This window comes from Leopardus geoffroyi, chromosome B4 (genome assembly GCF_018350155.1).
Source record: "Leopardus geoffroyi isolate Oge1 chromosome B4, O.geoffroyi_Oge1_pat1.0, whole genome shotgun sequence".
In the NCBI taxonomy this organism is placed as follows: Eukaryota; Metazoa; Chordata; class Mammalia; order Carnivora; family Felidae; genus Leopardus; species Leopardus geoffroyi.
In genome coordinates this window covers 142263417-142281439 of record NC_059341.1, presented here as the reverse complement: position 1 = coordinate 142281439, position 18023 = coordinate 142263417, and the positions used below count along the sequence as shown (strand labels likewise).

Genomic DNA, 18023 nt, shown 5'->3' with positions numbered 1-18023 from the left:
CCCAAATGACCCAGTCGGAGTCTTCCCGGCGCCGGTAGCTTGTCCGTCGTGGACTCTGGCAGGTTCCTCGACCGGGACGGTGGGAACCCCGGTGGGGCCGCGGGCCGCATCCTTCCCGCCGTAGGGGCCATTCCTACACTTCCGGGGCACCCACGAACGGGGTTGGCTGCACTCCCGTCCAGGGCCCCGCCTCCTACGTGCCCCGCCCCCCAGGGCCTATTCCCTTCAGAACGCCGCCTCCGTGAAGCCCGCCGCCTCGGGATTCGGGCCCTGGGCGCTGTTGCCAGAGCCCTTGTGTTTCAGGCCCCTGGCTCCCACTTTCCTCCTCTCCGGCCATCTGGCTCGGTTGCTGGCCTCATGCATGCATTCCTCGCCCAGACCCTCCCTCTGTTCGCCTTTCCCTCCTGCCTTGCCTCGCCCCACGCTTCCGCGGCTCTTGTCTAGCTGCTCTGCCACCCCCTGACCCTCCGACTGGTCTGCTCTTTGGCCAGGGTCTTTCTGGAGCTCAAATCGGACCCCGCCACTCCCTTCTTACACCTCGGGGGAAGCGCTGCGCGTCGACGTCGCCCAGGCCCGGGCTCCCCTAGCCCAAGCGGCCCTCGGATGCGTCCCAGGGCAGCGCCAGACGTGATGGGCTGAGGACGCGTCTGACGCCTTGGCCTGCGCGGTCAGGCTGGGTCGGGGGAGATTTGGGGCGGTCCGCGGGGTCCTGGGCACGCTGGACCTCACCCGCCCCCTCCACCTCTAGAGGGAGAGGGAGGCCCGCGACACGCCTCAGGCTCCGGGCTGGGGTGGGGGAAGGTAGGTCTTGGAGCCGCAGCCGGAGCGCGGAGTAGGAGAGATGGGGCAGCACGGCCCCCGGGCCGGGCCCCAGGCGTCTCGCCAGCCCAGCTCCCGTCAGGCCGCGCTTCGGGGCGGGGTTTTGGGCGCTGGGTCAGAGTCTGAGGAAGTGGGGAAATCTGGCCCTGGGAGCCCCCCTGTCGGCCTCCTTCCCTGCCTGGATTCTGCATGTTCCTGCCCAGGCTCCCTGCCGGTCGTCCCAGCTCCCGGGAGCTGCAAGGAAGGGACAGGCAGTGCATTCACCTGCCCAGCCAGGGTGGCCCAAAGTGACCACGGCTGTGCCATGAGGACTGCGCTGGTGTACCACGAGGACATGACAGCGGCCCGGCTGCTCTGGGAAGAGTAAGTGTGACCTGGCAGAGGTGGGAGGATGGAGAGGGGGCTCTGGACCCTGAGCTCTGTGTCCACTCAGCCCTGAGTGTGAGATCGAGCGTCCGGAGCGCCTGACTACAGCCCTGGAGCGCCTGCGGCAGTGGGGCCTGGAGCAGAGGTGTCTACAGGTGGCAGCCCGAGAGGCCTCCGAGGCAGAGCTGGGCCTGGTACACAGGTCAGACCCTGGGGAGCCACATGCCACAGAGGAGGCCAGCTAGGACCTGAGGCCATCCAGCCTGCCAGCATCTTGAAAACAGAGCATCTCCCCTACCTGCCTCAGTTTCACCATTGGGTGGGTGGGTGACGAAACAGTGAGGTGGGCAGTGCCCCCAGGGGTCCAGCCCCTCTTTCTCCTCCTCTTCCTGCTGGTGACCCTGCCTTGCCTACCTGTCCCCCTGCAGCCCAGAGTATGTGTCCTTGTTGCGAGGAACCCAGACCTTGAGCACCAGGGAACTACAGGCGCTGTGTGGACAATACGACGCTGTCTATTTCCATCCGGTGCGGCCCTGGGGACACACCACTTTCTGGGTGGGGACACGCTACCTCCCCACTGCACATCCACATGCCCGTGCCTGATTTATGGCCTTGCCGCCAACCCTGGCCAACGGCCCCACATTCACGAATGTGCTCATGGCCTACACGCCCTGCTGCCTGCTGCACCCTGCGCGGGCCTGGGCAGAGCCCGTGAGGCGCGGGGGGTGGGGGCTCATTCGCACCCCTGCCCCACAGAGTACCTTCCACTGTGCCCGGCTGGCCGTGGGGGCTGCGCTGCAGCTGGTGGATGCCGTGCTGACGGGGGCTGTGCACAACGGGCTCGCCCTGGTGAGGTGAGAGCTGTCCCCTTCCTGGGTCGCTCCCACCCGTGGGTGGCCCTGTGAGGGCACAGGATGACCCTGATGTGCCCCACACCCAATTTTCACCCACAGACCTCCTGGGCATCACAGCCAGAGAGCCGCTGCCAATGGATTCTGCGTGTTCAACAATGTGGCCATAGCAGCCAAATACGCCAAGCGGAGACACGGGCTGCACAGGTGTGCACTTCGAGGCAGGGGCCCAGGCCCGACAGCAGGGTGGTAGAGCGGGCTGCTGAGAGACCCCATCCAGCCCCTTGTCTTCCTGGGGTGGGCTGTGGCCCCAAGGTCCGAGGCTCTGCCGCTCAGTGACCTCTGAGCACTCCCTGTCCCCAGGATCCTCATTGTCGACTGGGATGTCCACCATGGTCAGGGCATCCAGTATATCTTTGAGGATGACCCCAGGTGAGCCGGGGACGCGACCCTTCCCCGAGACCCTTTGCTGGCAGCCATGGGGACAAGGTCTTGACCTCTGGTCGTGGCTGGTTGTCCACAGCGTCCTCTACTTTTCCTGGCACCGCTATGAGCATGGGCGCTTTTGGCCCTACCTTCGAGAATCGGATGCGGATGCTGTTGGGCAGGGGCAGGGCCGTGGCTTCACTGTCAACCTGCCCTGGAATCAGGTGCCTGCCTCTCCCGCCAGCCGCCTACACAGAGCCCCTCACCCAGGCCTCGCCCCTGCCCCGCAGCCCCAGGCCTCCTGAACAGAGTTCAGGGCATCCTTCCAGGGTCACCCCCAGAGTTTGGGCCCCAGGGACGGAGACTTCATAGCCCTCTGCCACGGGGCCCAGCACTGACGCCCCATGGCCACAGGTCGGGATGGGAAATGCTGACTACGTGGCCGCCTTCCTCCACGTGCTGCTCCCCGTGGCCTTTGAGGTAACTGCATGGGGGGCAGGAGTGGTCTTGATGCCAGGAGAAGGGGAGGGCGATCCTCTGTCCAGAGCACCCGCGCCCCCCCCCCCCCCCGCCCACACCATAGCAGAACGGAACCCTCCGGATGGGGAGTGCTATCTGGAGGGGCCTCCTTCACCCCTGCTCCGGTCTCTTTCCTGCCCATCCCCGCGCGGCCCCGCCCACAGTTTGACCCTGAGCTGGTGCTCATCTCAGCAGGATTTGACTCTGCAATCGGGGATCCTGAGGTGAGGGCCTGGCCTGGCAGGGGAGGGCTCCCGGGGTCCCGGGGCCAGGCGCCCATCACGCTGGGCTCTGGTTCCAGGGGCAGATGCGGGCCACGCCGGAGTGCTTCTCCCACCTCACGCAGCTGCTGCAGGTGCTGGCCGGCGGCCGAGTCTGTGCTGTGCTGGAGGTGACCGTGACAGCTGGGAGGGCTCACTGGTCAGATGCGGGGGTGCCATCAGAGGGGGCCTGCTGTACAGGACGGGGTATCCTGCCTGGGATGGCGACGCCCCGGCCCAGTCACATCCCTTCCTTTCTTTCTCCTCCCAGGGAGGCTACCACCTGGAGTCGCTGTCCCAGTCCGTGTGCATGGTGGTGAAGGCGCTGCTGGGTGACCCTGCCTTGCCCCTGTCGGGGCCCATGGAGCCTCATCGCAGGTTCGGGGCCAGGAAGGTGGGAAGGCCTGGGGGTGCGATGCCAGGCCTCACTGCTCCTGCTTCTCCCCACAGTGCCCTGGAATCCATCCAGAGTGTCCGGGCTGCCCAGGCCCCTCATTGGAAGAGCCTCCGGCAGCAAGGTCAGTGTGGCCTAAGCTGGGAGGCAGGGTCACATCCTGGGCTCCCACGCAGTGGCTTTGACTCTGAACCACCCCCTAGGGTCGACCCCCATACTGAATCCCAGCACCTACTCCCTGGAGCGGAGAGCCTCACCTGTATCTCCCGGGGGACCCAAATTCAAGGCAGCAGAGGCGCAGGCCTCGGCCGCACTGAGTTCCCTCCTAGACCAGCTGCACCTCAACCCCACACTGCCTGTCCGCACGGCTGTTGCCCTGACTGCACCGGATGCCGCTCTGGTCCTACCCGCCGACGTCCTCCGTCAGGAGGGGTCAGCCCCACAGGAGGAGACACGGGCCTGGGCCAGGTGGGCAGCGTGGGCCTGGGGAGGGGGACGGGGCTGTGTGTGTACATGTGCTGCGGTCTGTCAATTCCTGTCCGTGTGTCTTGGTTTCCCACCATAGGCTACACGAGGCCCTGGCCCAGGACAAGGCTCTCACTGCACTTGGGAAGGTCCTGCACCTCTTGAATGGGATCCTGGATGGGCAGGTGGGTGCACCTGGGATGGGCCAAGGGTGGCCATGAGCCAGGGGCAGGGCCCAGGGCCCAGGACCTGCCCACGGCAGGTGGCCTGTCCAGGGGAGTGCTCGGTGGTGCACAACCACATAGACGTGAGTTACCTTGTGCCTGGACCCTTTCTAGAACAGTCCTCAGGGACAGGGTCATGAGTTCAGGGTCACTCAGTCTTCCCAAGTAAATACTCCTTGACGGAGAGGTGAAGGGGATGACGTAAGTTAGTTTTAAGCATCTCACAGATGGCAGCTATGTAGAGGGGGGCCCAGAGAAGGGGCAGATGTGTCTGTTTATCTGGTTGGGAGTGGTCCTGCGCGCCCACTGTCGACCCCTCCAGGTGAGCAGTGGCATGGCAGCAACCCCGGAGCCCGCCGCGGCTCCCACCCTGGATGTGGTCATTCGGCGCAGCTTGTCCCACGGAGCGCGGAGGTGAGTCTTCGGGGCATGGCCCGTGGGCACCCCCTGCCCTGCTGGCCACCACTCCTGCTCCCCGCTGCGTGGGGAGGGCTCTGGGAATGGATTCCAGGTTGGGTGAGTGCAACCTGTCCCGGGGCCAACTCTTCCTCCAGGCTTCTCTGTGTGGCTGTGGGACAGCTGGATCGGCCCGCAGACCTTGCCGACGACGGGTATGACCCTTGGGTCAGGTGTACATCCAGCCTTGTGTGTGGGTGGGCACGCAGTCCTGGGTCCCCATGGGTGATGGGTGGGCAGGGCCTTCCACAGCTGGGGGCTGGCAGAGGAGTCCCTGGGAGGGTCTCCAGCACGGAGGGTCAGCAGTGCCCCCTCCCCCCACCCCCCAAGGTCTCCTCCACCTCCCCTTCTGTGGTCTGGGCTCTGGAGGGCAAACAGCAGCTCACCCCCCGCGCGTGCTCCCTCTATCCTGCTCACGCCCCGCGCGTGTTCGCTCTTCCCTGCTCACCCCCCGCGCGTGCTTGCTCTATCCTGCTCACCCCCCGCGCGTGTTCGCTCTTCCCTGGAAGGAGGAATCTGTGGCTGAACATCAGAGGCAAGGAAGCGGCCGCCCCATCCATGTTCCAGGTCTCCGTGCCACTGCCAGGGGTGAGCGGTGATGTCGAGGGCAGGGTGTCCTCGTGCTGGCTGGCCCGCTCCTCCCCCTGCCCTTCCTGGTGGGGCTGTTGGTGTGGCTGCGCACCTGATACTGGGAGGCAGGGTGACCCCTGACTGCCGTTCTTCCCACAGACTACTGGTGGGTTCGTGAGCTGCGTTCTGGCCCTTGTGCTGCCCCTGGCCTATGGCTTCCAGCCTGACCTCGTGTTGGTGGCGCTGGGGCCAGCCCACGGCCTGCAGGCCCCCCAAGCCGCACTCCTGGCTTCTCTGCTGCGGGGGCCGGCGGGGGGCCGAGTCTTGGTCCTGCTGGAGCAGGTGAGCCGGGCAGGGGGCGGATGTGCTGGGGGTGGGGGTGGGGGCAGGTGGGGAGCGACCAGGGACTTGCTGCTTCCACCTCTGCTCCCGGCCCAGGGATCCACATCCCAGCTTGCAGGGATCCTGGCCCGGGTGTTGCAGGGACAGGCGCCCCCCGGCCTGGGTCCCTTCTCCATGGCCTCCCCAGAGGACACACAGGCCCTGATATACCTGAGAGGGCAGCTGGAAGCAGAGTGGAAGATGCTGCAGGTGGCCGGTGAGGCTGGGGGGCACGGCCCAGGCTGAATACTGGGTCTGGGGGCCGGGGGGCAGTCCAGTCTCAGAGCTCTATGGGGAGAGGGGCTCACATCCTGGGGCAGCGAGGTGCTGTCCTGAAGCAGCTCACCGCAGTGACAAGCTGACTGTGCACCTCTTCCCAGCTCCTCAAGTGCCGTGACCGGGCAGCTTGAAATCTGCCAGGGTGGGAGTCTTCGCACTCCAGAGGTGACACCACAGACTAGTCCCCCAAGAGCCGGCTTTAAACACTCCCGTGTGCACCACTGCCTGAGGCCTCTGTCCTGATGGCCAGGCTACAGAGCTGTCCGGGGCTCCGGCTCAGGGACACTATGTCCACGGCCGTGACCGGGAGCCCCCCCTCCGGTGGTCTGCCTCTGCACAGATGGTTCCATCCTCACTTCCTGCACGCCTCTTAACCTCAAAAAATAAAAGTCGTTTTACCAGCAAAAATGGGCTTATTCAGGAATAGCAGAGAACTGAAATTCAGGATAAGTAGACTGTGGCAAAGCCATAAGCAAGTGTAACTAACAAAGAAGAGGAACGTTATTTTATGGAAAAGGAGGCAGTGGGGAGGGATCGTTTTGAATGAGCATCCACTGGAGAAGGATGATGAGGATTTCTGAGGATTCTTTCCTGCTGACGCTTCTGTTGGGTCTGGAATTGACGATTCCTCCTGCGATTGGCCGAATGGTGCAGCTCCCGTCCTGGCATCCCAAGCCCATGCCAGCGAGCGTCCCTTTATTCCCGTTCACACTTCCCCCCTCCTTTTGATCAAGGTCTTTTCTTTGAAAGCATCACTGTTCGAGTCAGGTTTTCCACATGTAGTGGTTTTGTCTGTCGGTGCCAGGAAGGACATTTCCCGTGTCAAGGACCATGTCAGAGGGAAAGTGCGTCCCAGCTGGAAACCACTTAAGGCCAAGTTTGAGTAAGAAGGAAGGTCAGGAAGGCCAGGCACTCCCATCTAAAGTCTCTCTCTTCTCAAGGTTATAAATATTGGAGATGATTTCCTTATTGTGCCCGGCACATCATTTTTACAAAAGTTTGGCAGGCAACAAATATAAAACCTAAAATAAGTATATAAAATAAGACAGTAGTGTAACAGTAGTGTAACAATCCCAAAGTGAATGATGGTTCTAAACCAGGACCCTCGGTCTACAAAGTAGCCAACTTGAGGTATTTCTTGGCACTTACTCCGATTTAGGGGAGAAATTCTCCCTGTGGAGGCAAGCCCAGCATCCTGTACGCCTTGTGCTCTCATGGCCCCCCTCCCCAAACCGCTCCAGCAACCCTCAGTTTGTTCTCTGTATTGGAGAGTGTCTTATGTTTTCTTCTCCTCCCTGTTCTTGTATTATTTTTGCTTCCCTTCCCTTACGTTCATCTGTCTTATATCTTAATTCCACATATGAGTCAAGTCATATGATGTTTGTCTTTCTCTGACTAATTTCATTTAGCGTAATACCCTCCAGTTCCATCCATGTTGTTGCAGATGGCAAGATTTCATTCTTTTTGATTGCCGACTACTACTCCATTGTATATATATATCACATCTTTATCCATTGATCCGTTGATGGACATTTGGGCTCTTTCCATACTTTGGCTATTGGTGATAGCACTGCTATAAACATTGGGGTGCATGTGCCCCTTCGAAACAGCACGCCTGTATCCTCTGGATAAATATCCAGTAGTGCAATTGCTGGGTCATAGGGCAGTTCTATTTATAATTTTTTGAGGAACCTCCATACTGTTTTCCAGAGCGGCTGCACCAGTTTGCATTCCCACCAGCAACACAAAAGAGATCCCATCTCTCCGCATCCTCGCCGACATCTGTTGTTTCCTGAGCTGTTAATGTTAGCCGTTCTGAGGTGTCAGGTGGTATCTCGTTGTGGTTTTGATTTGTATTTCCGTGATGATGAGTGATGTTGAGCATCTGTTCATGTGTCTGTTAGCCATCTGGATGTCTTCTTTGGAAAAGTCTACTCCTGTCTTTTGCCCGTTTCTTCACTGGATTATTTGTTGTTTGGGTGTTGAGTTTGATAAGTTCTTTACAGATTTTGGATACTAACCCTTAATCTGATATGTCATTTGCACACATCTTCTCCCATTCCAGCGGTTGCCTTTTAGTTTTGCTGATTGTTTCCTTCTCTGTGCAGAAGCTTTCTATCTTGATGAAGTCCCAATAGTTCATTTTTGCTTTTGTTTCCCTTGCCTGTGGAGACATGTTGAGTAAGAAGTTGCTGTGGGTGAGGTCCAAGAGGTTGTTGCCTGCTTTCTCCTCTAGGATTTTGATGGCTTCCTGTCTCACACTTAGGTCTTTCATCCATTTTGAGTTTATTTTTGTGTCTGGTGTAAGAAAGCGGTCCAGGTTCATTCTTCTGCATGTCACTGTCCAGTTTTCCCAGCACCATTTGCTGAAGAGACCGTCTTTATTCCATTGGATATTCTTTCCTGCTTTGTCAAAGACGAGCTGGCCCTATGTTTGTGGGACCAGTTCTGGGTTCCCTATTCTGTTCCGTTGATCTAATGTCTGTTTTTGTGCCAGTACCATACTGTCTTGATGATTACAGTTTTGTAACACAGCTTGAAGTCCAGAATTGTGATGCCTCCAGCTTTGGTTTTCTTTTTCAAGATTGCTTTGGCTGTTCGGGGTCTTTTGTGGTTCCATACAAATTTTAGAATTGTTTGTTCTAGCTCTGTGAGGAATGCTGGTGTCATTTTGATAGGAATTACAATATTTATTTATTTATTTATTTATTTATTTTTTTCAACGTTTATTCATTTTTGGGACAGAGAGAGACACAGCATGAACGGGGGAGGGGCAGAGAGAGAGGGAGACACAGAATCGGAAACAGTCTCCAGGCTCCGAGCCATCAGCCCAGAGCCTGACGCGGGGCTCGAACTCACGGACCGCGAGATCGTGACCTGGCTGAAGTCGGACGCTTAACCGACTGCGCCACCCAGGCGCCCCTACAATATTTATTTTTGAGAGACCGAGACAGAGCGTGAGTGGGGAGGGGCAGAGAGAGAAGGAGACACAGAGTCCTATGCAGGCTCCAGGCTCCGAGCTGTCAGCACAGAGCCCGACGCAGGGCTCGAACTCATGAACCGTGAGATCATGACCTGAGCCTAAGTCAGACGCTGAGCCGATTGGGCCACCCAGGCACCCCAGCATGGTTACTTTTATCAGAAGCAATGAGGCCTGTACAGTGTTGAAGTAGATCTCCTTAACTGTAAGTCAGAGGAGGCAGGAGCCAAGTGCATTCACTGTACGTCCTGGATATCTCAAAGGGTGGGACTCCAGGAGTTCCAGAGGGGTGGATCTGAGGTTTAGAAGGACCAATTGCAATGCTGTCAGCCAAGGTATTTGGAAGGTCTACAGATGTGCCAGTTGAGGCCTAATGGTGCTGTACTGCGTGTGACTAATGCCGGGATTGCGGAGGCAACGTGCAACGAAAACGTAAGGCCTGCTGAGCAGCATGGATGTCCTAAAGCCTCTGTACAAGGAGACCCCAGTGACTACGAAGTTCAAGAGGGGTTCCCCGGGGTCGGGATAATATTTGCTAACAGAACTTTAGCCACAGAAGAAGCACTGGCTTGTCTAGAAGAGAAAGGTTTGGCCCAGTGAAAAAACCTACAAACCATGGCTGAACCGTTTGTATCTAGGAGACAGGGAAGCTGTATGAGATCCATTTGTGTGAACAGGTTTTCCTGGATGATACTTTGGACAGGTGGAACGAGCGAGGCAGGAACTTTGTGTGGCCTTGTTATTTCTCCCCCAATCCACCAATATTGGTTCACAAACACTATCTTGTTTTTTTAAGTTATGATCTTTTTAAAGTTTTATTTATTTACGTAATCTCCACACCCAACGTGGGGCTGAGACTGGACCGCAGGATCGAGTCGGATGCTCTACCTACTGAGCCAACCAGGTACCCCTGAACACTATCATTTTGTCAGGAGGCCAGTAGTTTAATGCATGTACTGTGGTGAGCAGTGGGAATTCTAGAATTTCTGGTAGGGCCAGATTGTTATTGGTCCAAACCAGAGTTCTCCCTTTTTACCAAACTGGCAATCGTTAGATTTCCAATATCATTTTTCCTTTTCTAGGGCCAATTGTTCAGGCATCTCTGGTCAGTATTCCAAAATTACCATTTGGGAGAACATCACTTGGGACCATGACACAGATTTGGCTACTGGTTTTGTTTTGTTTTCATTTCTTTCTTTTTTTTTTTTAATGTTTATTTATTTTTGAGAGAGAGGGAGAAAGAGAGAGAAAGAGAGACAAAGTGTGAGTGGGGTAGGGTCAGAGAGAGGGAGACACAGAATCTGAAGCAGGATCCAGGCTGTGACCTGTCAGCACAGAGCCCAGTGCTGGGCTCGAGCCCACGAATCGCAAGATCGTGACCTGAGCTAAAATTGGATGCTTAACTGACAGAGCCACCCAGGGGCCTCGTGTTTTTTGTTTTTTATTTTTTTGAAGATTTTATTTTTAAGCAATCTTACACCCAATGTGGGGCTCGAACTCCCAAACCCTGACACCAAGAGTCGCGCGCTGCTGTGACTTCAGCATTTTTTAAATGATGACTTTTTTTTAAAGTTTATTTATTTTGAGAGAGACAGTGAGAGTGGGGGAGGGGTAGAAAGGGGAGAGAGAGAGAGAGAGAGAGAGAGAGAGAATCCCAAGCAGGCCCCACGCTGCCAGCGCAGAGCCCGCTGCGGGGCTCGAACCCACGAATTGTGAGACCATGACCTGAGCTGAAACCAAGAGTTGTACACTTAACTGACTGAGCCACCCAGGCGCCCCTTTCCTGGTTGGCTATTTTGTTTACTATTGTCAAATTCTAGAATTATTTCCTCCTTTTTAAAGGAGTTCTGTCATATTTTTCTGAGAAGTCTCAGCCCAGGAAATGAATGGGGCAGGTACCAAGGAGAACAGGGTACGCATCTCCAGAAATCTCCAGAAGAGCCTAGACAAAGGAACAGGTTCAGAGACAGGAAGCTGTTGAGGGTTACTAGAAACTCTCCCCATCTGAAGGGTCTAGTGCTCGCAGCAGATACCGTCCTGACCCGGACAGGGGTTCCTCCGAATGGATCACAAGGGAGGACCGTGACGGCTCCTTGGAGCCCCACTGCTGGGGACTGGGACATTGGAAAGCTGGCTGAGGGCCCCGAAAGCACTGATGTCTGTAACAATCGTTTAACCGGCATCCCAGTGCTCTGCAAGAACACAGAAATTAGGCTTTGGCTTTTGCTCAGGGGCCTTCATTTCCCAGAGTTGAAAATCTAGAATTTTAGTGGTTTTGCTTTTAGGTGACTCATGTAGGATACAGGTGAGCTAGTCTGCCAAAACAGCTAAATCTGGCATGGATGTAGTTTCCCGTTCGAGCCTGGTCCTTTTTTTTTTTTTAAGATTTTATTTTTAGGTAATCTCTACACCAACATGGGGCTCGAACTCACAATCCTGAGATCAAGAGTCACTCGCTCCACTAACTGAGCCAGCCAGGCGCCCCTAGCCCGGTCCTTTTAACTACCGGAGGAAGACCTGGTTCAGCCTATTAGTAAACAAATGTTAAACGTTAAATGTTAAATGTTTCCAGGTGGATTCAACATCTAAAGGAAGACCAGGGGTACCTGGGTGGCTCAGTCAGTTAAATGTCTGACTTTGGCTCAGGCCATGATCTGGTTCACGAGTTCAAGCCCCGCGTTGGGCTCTGTGCTGACGGCTCAGAGCCTGAAGCCAGCTTCGAGTTCTGTGTCTCCCTCTCTCTGCCTCTCTCCCACTCACACTCTATCTCTCAAAAATGAATAAGCATTAAAAAAATTTTTTTAAAGGAAGACCAGAATTTTGTTTGAAAACAATTTGCAGTTAATTCTAGTAGCCGTGAACAAGTCACCAGGCTTTTGTGTGCAAGCCCGAATTTTGCTCCCATCAACAGCCTTGGGAAAGCCTCCTATCGTTGTTCTGTAGATATTTCCAGTGAGTGTTCTAGCATCTTGCCCAACATAAGGGGTTCGTTTTTCTAAATCCCTTTCAGCATGTACCCGTGGGCCCGGCCCTCACCAAAAACCCGTATGGACTTAACTGACGCAAATCGGAGAAACCAGGTTGGTGAGCTTGAGTCACTTACGTTAAATTCTTCAACAAGCCTGTGGGGTCCTCAGTCACTTTAGGAAACTCTAACAATGCTTACGAGCCAGCCTTATTCCAGGCAGTGTCAAAAACTTGGGGTCTGTCTGGATCCTCAGAAGACTTAACTCCAAAGGTGCAGGTTTTGATAGTTTTAGGAAAGGAAGGAGTTGGGGAAGCTTGGAGGAAAGGGAAGCTTGCTGAGATAATCAGAATAGGGAAACCGAGTGTGCAGGAGGTGGGACAAGGCGGCTGCCTCTCGTCCTGAAACAGAAGACAGGCGGTGGAAAAAGAGGCTCGGAAGCTTTTTTGTCTGTTTGCTTGCCTCAGTCTAGAAATTGTATTTTGCAGGCAGGCAATTTTAGATTCCTGGCAACATTTTGAAGCTTCAAAATTCCAGTCAAAGTAGGCATCCCATTCAGTTTTTGTTTTTTATTTAATTTTGAAGTAATCTCTATGCCCAACATGGGACTCGAACCCACGACCCTCGAGATCAAGGATTACACGCTGTACTGACTGATCCAGCCAGGCCCCTGCCCCCACTCCCCTGCCCTTTTAATCAGTTTTGACAATTAAAAAAAAAAATTTTTTTTTTTTAACGTTTATCTATCTTTGAGAAGAGAGAGAGCATGAGCAGGGGAGGAGAGAGAAGGAGGGAGACACAGAATCCAAAACAGGCTCCAGGTTCCGAGCTGTCAGCACAGAGCCCCAAGTGGGGCTCGAACTCACGGAGTGCGAGGTCATGACCAGAGCCGAAGTCTGACGCCCAACCGACTGAGCCAACTAGGCGCCCCAGTTTTGACAATTTTAGAGCCATGGCTGTCTGGTTTTGAAAAAAGTAAGTTAGGGGAGATCGAAAGTTCCTCACAATGGCCCCTGACGTTCTAAATTACTTTTGGTTCCATTACTTTTGGTTAGAACCGCACGAGAAGTCACCGTAGTTTTTAAACATACAACTGGCTGGGGTCCCAGAAAGGGGGGATGTCCTCAAAGGAGCGTGATGTCTGGGCTCCCATTTCTTGGAGGTTTTCAGAGCAAACATGACGAGGGAGAAGGCAAGCTGACACCCCACAACCCTCCCCCAGGTGGGGTACATGTGACGTTCCTCAGGCACTCCCGCTGCCCAAGGACAAAGGAGAGGACAGAAAACAAATGGTCAAACTGAGAGTCTCCAGAAGTTTACAAATGTCTTAGTAAATTACAAGAAAAAGGCAATCTCATCAATAGTCTCATCTGCAGAAAACTGTGGACTCAGTTTCCTGGAGCCCCAACACTACCTTCCCCTCCATGTGATGTGGGAACAAAGGCAAGAAGGAAACGGTAAATAACATTAAATTTATTACCTGCCGCCCTTTGACAAATGCAGAGTATAACATTTTCTCCAGGAACCCCATACTGTCCTAATGTTAATACCTTACTAGAAGAAAACAACCGTAGCCCGACCATAGGGAGGTCTCCAGTATCTTAGGAGTTCTCTTCGGCATATCAAAGTCCTTCTGGAAAACTCTCTGTTGCCTTTACCTCGCGCAAGTCCATAGTATATAACCAGTCCAGCCCAGCTCCTCCTGCCCAGGGGTCCTGTCCTCGTGCTTTAATAAAGCCACCTTTTTGCACCAAAGAAGTCTAGGGAATTCCTTCCTAGCCGTGGGCTCCATACCCCCATCAAACAGCTTCCCGGACCTTCTAGTTCTGAGGAGGCTGACCCACGGCCATCACACAGACGCCGAGGGTAACCTGGCACTCACACGCCGAGCGCGGAGCAAACTCGCCCTCCAGCTCCAGGGTGGGCGACGAAGCCGGGCGCTCTGGCAGCTGCGAACCGGACAGGTTCTCGCCTGTCCGCTCGCCGGCTCCGAGCTAGTTGCCGGGTTTCCTGTCGGGACTCCAGGTCACCGAGCAACGTTAACCTTAAAAATGAAAGTTATTTTGCCAGCAAAAATGGGTTTCTTCGGGAAGAGTGGAGAGTGCAGTCCGGACCAAGCGGGCTACGGCAAACCCCAGGCGAGCCCACAGAGGAACAGGGCTTCGCGGGGGGCGGGGGCTGGGAAGCTGGGCGGGTCTGAGCCAAAGCGCACTGGAGGGAAGCGGGGCGCAGAGGCGTCTCGTCGGCCGGGCCGCACGGCGGGGGGGGTGTCCACGCAGACGCAAACCTGGCGGCGGGCCAGAGTCCCTCCCACGCGGAGCCCCCAGCGGGGTTCGGGGGACACTCCCGTCCCAGCCTCCCCTCCGGCAGGGCCGAGCCCTCCCCCTGGCTCATTTTCACCTCCCCAACCTGACTCCGCCTCCTTTATTTAGCCCGCGGTGGGCCTCAGTTTCCCCAGCTGGGCCGCCGGGCTCCCAACCGGAAGTGCCCTGCCCGCCGCGACCTCCCGGTCTGCCCCGCCCCTCCCGGTGACGCAATTCCGGCGCGCCGGCTCCAGCGCGCTTGCGGGGTCGCGGGGCAGTGACGCCGCGCGGGGGGCGGCGGTGGCGGGAGCTGGAACCGCGGTGGGTTAGCGGGGCGAGCCCCGTGCGGGGACGCTGCCCGCCGCCAGCCCCACGCCCGCTCCGCCCCTCTGGGACGCCGGCAGGGCGTGCGAAGCCGGCCGCGTGCCCTGTGCCCGGCCCTGGCGCAGGCTCTTGGGCTTTGTCACGCTTCCGTGACCCCCCAAAGGTTGAAGGCTGCTGGACGGGAGCGCTGCCGAGCTGCGGGCGGCGGGCCCGCGGAGCGCGGGAGCCTGGGAGTGCAAGTTGTGAGCCTCTGGGTGTGGGTTTAGGGGGCCGCCTGGCGTTCAACCCCGTCTAAGCCTCTCCCGCGGCTGGGAGGCTTTCCCGCCCCAGGGCCTGGAGCTGCGACCCCGGGGCCATGGCCAGCGTCCCCCAGCTGTTCGACGACCTGTGCGAGGCCCTCCTGCCCGCGGCGAAGGCCCGTCTGGGCCAGCGCGGCGTGAGCCGCAAGAGGGCCAAGCAGGGCCTCAAGAGGGTGGCCTACAACGCTCTTTTCACAAACCTGTTTCAAGAGGAGACTCACAAGTTGCAGGCCGACCTCTCGAAACTCCCGGTGAAGAACAAGGTCCTTCTGCTGTCCTTCGACCTGAGAGCAGGCGGTCTCGGCCCCGAGGCTGACCGTTTGGAGGAGCTTGTGGAGGAGCTCCAAGCAGCCCCTGGCTGTCCGCTGACGGAGGTGGCGTCTGTTTTGGACCTCCTGGTCCGGCTGGCGGGCAGCGGGCCCCCTCAGGTTCTGCAGCGCAAGCGGGACTACTTCTTTAACAACAAGCATGTTGGGAGAAACGTGCCCTACGGCGGCTACGACTGCTACGACCTGAGTGTGTTTGAGATGGACGTTCAGTCTTTGATCTCCAGAGAGGAGTACTTATGTCAGGACATGGTCCGGAAAGCACTTCAGGTGATGGAGGCGGCACCAGGCACTGGCCTGCCCACCGTTGGGCTCTTCTCATACGGTGACCCTTGCAGCGACAGGTTTGAGAGAGACACGCGGGTCTCGCTTTTCGGTGCCCTTGTGCACAGCCGCACATACGACATGGATGTCCGGCTGGACCTGCCCCCGATGCCTGACAGCGCAGACCTCTCTGGACTAGCCATTAAGGTAGGGTGTTTGCTGTCCTGCCTCCAGCTCCCAGGGCATTTGGAAATGCCTCTTTTGACCTTCCCTGGGTCATGGTAAAGGTAGGAGAGTTCTCCCGTCCCGGTCACTTGGTGGCTGGGCCGTGGTGAGGCGGGGCTGCTGGAGTGGGCTTCCGCTTCCCGGGCAAGGACACCTCTGCCCACCTGCGGACCCGAGCAGCAGGCTGTGAGTCCTCTGTTAAGAGGTGAGGCGGGAGGTCGCTTCCTCTGTTCTCCAGAGTTGCTAGTTACACTTAGGTTAATTACAAGAAAGTAACCAGTCCCTCCTTGTGCCAGCCACATGGAGCGCTCAGTAGCCAGTGGAACAAAATACTGGTTTGTACTACATGTGCGGTATTTTTCACCTACAATGTGGGATATGTCCTACGTTATTAAATAAATCGTTGCTGGCCTTTATGTTTTGTGGCTTTCTGTTGGCTGGTGGATGTGCTGTCATTACTGTTATTCCCCTGATACAAGAAATTCTCACTATCATGAACATCTTGGCGTGCGTACATTTTCTTGTGTCCACTGTGATTTTCTTCCCCTGGGTTCCCCAAAATGGAATTTCCAGATCAGAAGCATTTCATGAAAAATTCTATCGTAAGTTATGTTGACACTTATGTGTCTTATTAAACTGGAAGTTGATACTGTTTTTTAAATGTTTACTTATTTTGGGGGCACCTGGGTGGCTCAGTCAGTTAAGCGTCCGACTTCAGCTCAGGTCATGATCTCATGGTTCGTGGGTTCGAGCCCCGTGTTGGGCTCTGTGCTGACAGCTCGGAGCCTGGAGCCTGCTTCGGATTCTGTCTCCCTCTCTCTTTGCCCCTCCCCTGCTCATGCTCTGTCTCTCTCCAACGTTTATTTATTTTTGAGAGAGCGCGAATAGGGGAGGAACAGAGGATCCAAAGTGGACGCCATGCTGTCAGCACAGAGCCTGACGCGGGGCTCAAACTCCAGAACCATGAGACCATGACCTGAGCTAAAGTCACATTCTTAACCGAATGAGCCACCCTGGCATCCCTGGAAATTGATAATCCGTTTAATTCCTTAAATGATTCAGTGGTAGTGAAAATGTTGTGTAGTACCTACGTGCTTGGGAGAAATAGAGGAAATATTCCGCTAGGTATTTCTTGTAATTAGTAACTGGAAGTGTATGGAAAAGTCCTGGAATTCTGATCACACTTGGCTGAAATTTAGACCCAAAGGCATACGTGGTGTTTCCTTCTTCCCTGTGGTCTCCAGGTTCCTCAGAGTGTGGATCAGTCGGAAGATGAAGGGTTCCAGTCAGCATCTAACTTGACTCCTGACTCCCAGTCTGAACCAGGCATGACCCCGGACATCGACCTGTGGGATGCTGTGCTCACCTACGAGGCCAGCAAGCGGAGGTGCTGGGAACAAGTTGGATGGTACGTGTGCTTTTAACCGTGAAATGCCCCCCCCCCCCCCCACGTGTGAGCATGGCTTTGTAGCCTGGCTCCAATGGGATTAGGAACCTGGCAGTTTCTGTCAGGCTACTTTATAGAATTGACCGGGTCACGGGAGGTGAGAAAGATGCCGAGGGGAAGGACCTGCCGGCCCCACAGAGGTTGCCCTGTGCCAGTGACTTCTCCAATTCAGACAGTCCGTTGGCAGCTGAGTTACGTCCTTACCGTGAGGGCTCCCGGTCAGAGGTGTCAAGGGCAGGCTGGCGGCCTATGTGGTCAGGGTCAGGAAGAGGTGCTCCCTAGGTACAGGGTGCTGGTGAGGGGGCGTTCTTCGTGTGCACGGGTCTTCACATCTGGGGCTGACGGTGCTGCTGTCTGGCTGATAAGTTCCGGTCACACAGTGCTGCCTTGACTGGGGCCAGCATCTCCGTCCCTGGGTTCGACTGGTCCAGAGGCCTCTGCACTCAGGACCTCTCCCGAGTCCTCCCAGGATGGGGACAGAGGACACACATTTCCCAGCAGTTACTCCTGGAACCTTCTTTTCCCATGTCATCTGCTGGCAGTTCTGTAGTCTGCCAGTCTGGGGAGCAGTGAGGGGAAGAGTCAGGGCTAGCAGGGCATCGAGTACCTTCTGATGCAGCCCTGGGCTCTGGCGGGGTCTCCCGAGGATGGCCGCGGGCTTGCGGATGGGCACTTAGGTGCTGGTTGTGCTCAAGCGTGGCTCCTGCTGGGCAGCCACCTGTCCCTCCGCAGGCAGATCCTCCAGGGATGGCCAGCTCCCTGCTTCCCTCAGCGCCACTGGAGTTAGTGGTCGTGTGGTCTTTCCTGTCCCGTAACCTCCTGTTAGGGCTTCAGGCCTGTCTTGTGCGCGCACAGCGAGTCTAAATGTTGCTGCTAACCC

General features: G+C 56.3%; 2 protein-coding genes across 17 annotated transcripts in view; both read left to right on the top strand.

Moving 5' to 3' along the window:
- The first annotated feature begins 14 nt into the window (after positions 1-14).
- On the top strand, positions 15-6418 carry HDAC10 (histone deacetylase 10). 12 transcript variants are annotated; one of them, XM_045463092.1, is made up of 21 exons: positions 15-62; positions 492-1182; positions 1253-1387; positions 1614-1710; positions 1942-2039; positions 2139-2243; positions 2400-2468; positions 2560-2686; positions 2877-2942; positions 3146-3205; positions 3283-3372; positions 3513-3619; positions 3692-3759; positions 3839-4103; positions 4201-4285; positions 4647-4738; positions 4879-4935; positions 5290-5368; positions 5510-5692; positions 5789-5948; positions 6112-6418. In XM_045463092.1, the coding sequence occupies exons 2-21, from the start codon at positions 842-844 to the stop codon at positions 6126-6128; spliced, it is 2301 nt and encodes a 766-aa protein (XP_045319048.1). In that variant the 5' UTR covers positions 15-62; positions 492-841; the 3' UTR covers positions 6129-6418. The 12 variants fall into 12 exon arrangements, with proteins under 12 accessions (XP_045319048.1, XP_045319047.1, XP_045319046.1 ...); XM_045463091.1 differs by having other exon boundaries at positions 39-120; XM_045463093.1 differs by having other exon boundaries at positions 49-161.
- An 8113-nt stretch (positions 6419-14531) lies between these two features.
- TUBGCP6 (tubulin gamma complex associated protein 6) overlaps positions 14532-18023 on the top strand; it is a 31307-nt gene continuing 27815 nt past the window's right edge. For all 5 annotated transcript variants that reach the window (XR_006709187.1, XM_045465217.1, XM_045465216.1 and 2 more), the window contains exons 1-2: positions 14532-15678; positions 16941-17104. Coding sequence is in view for 4 of the 5 variants with exons in the window: in XM_045465217.1 (XP_045321173.1) it covers positions 14938-15678; positions 16941-17104 (905 nt within the window). In the remaining variant the exon portion in view is untranslated. The remainder of the gene's footprint in view (positions 15679-16940; positions 17105-18023) is intronic.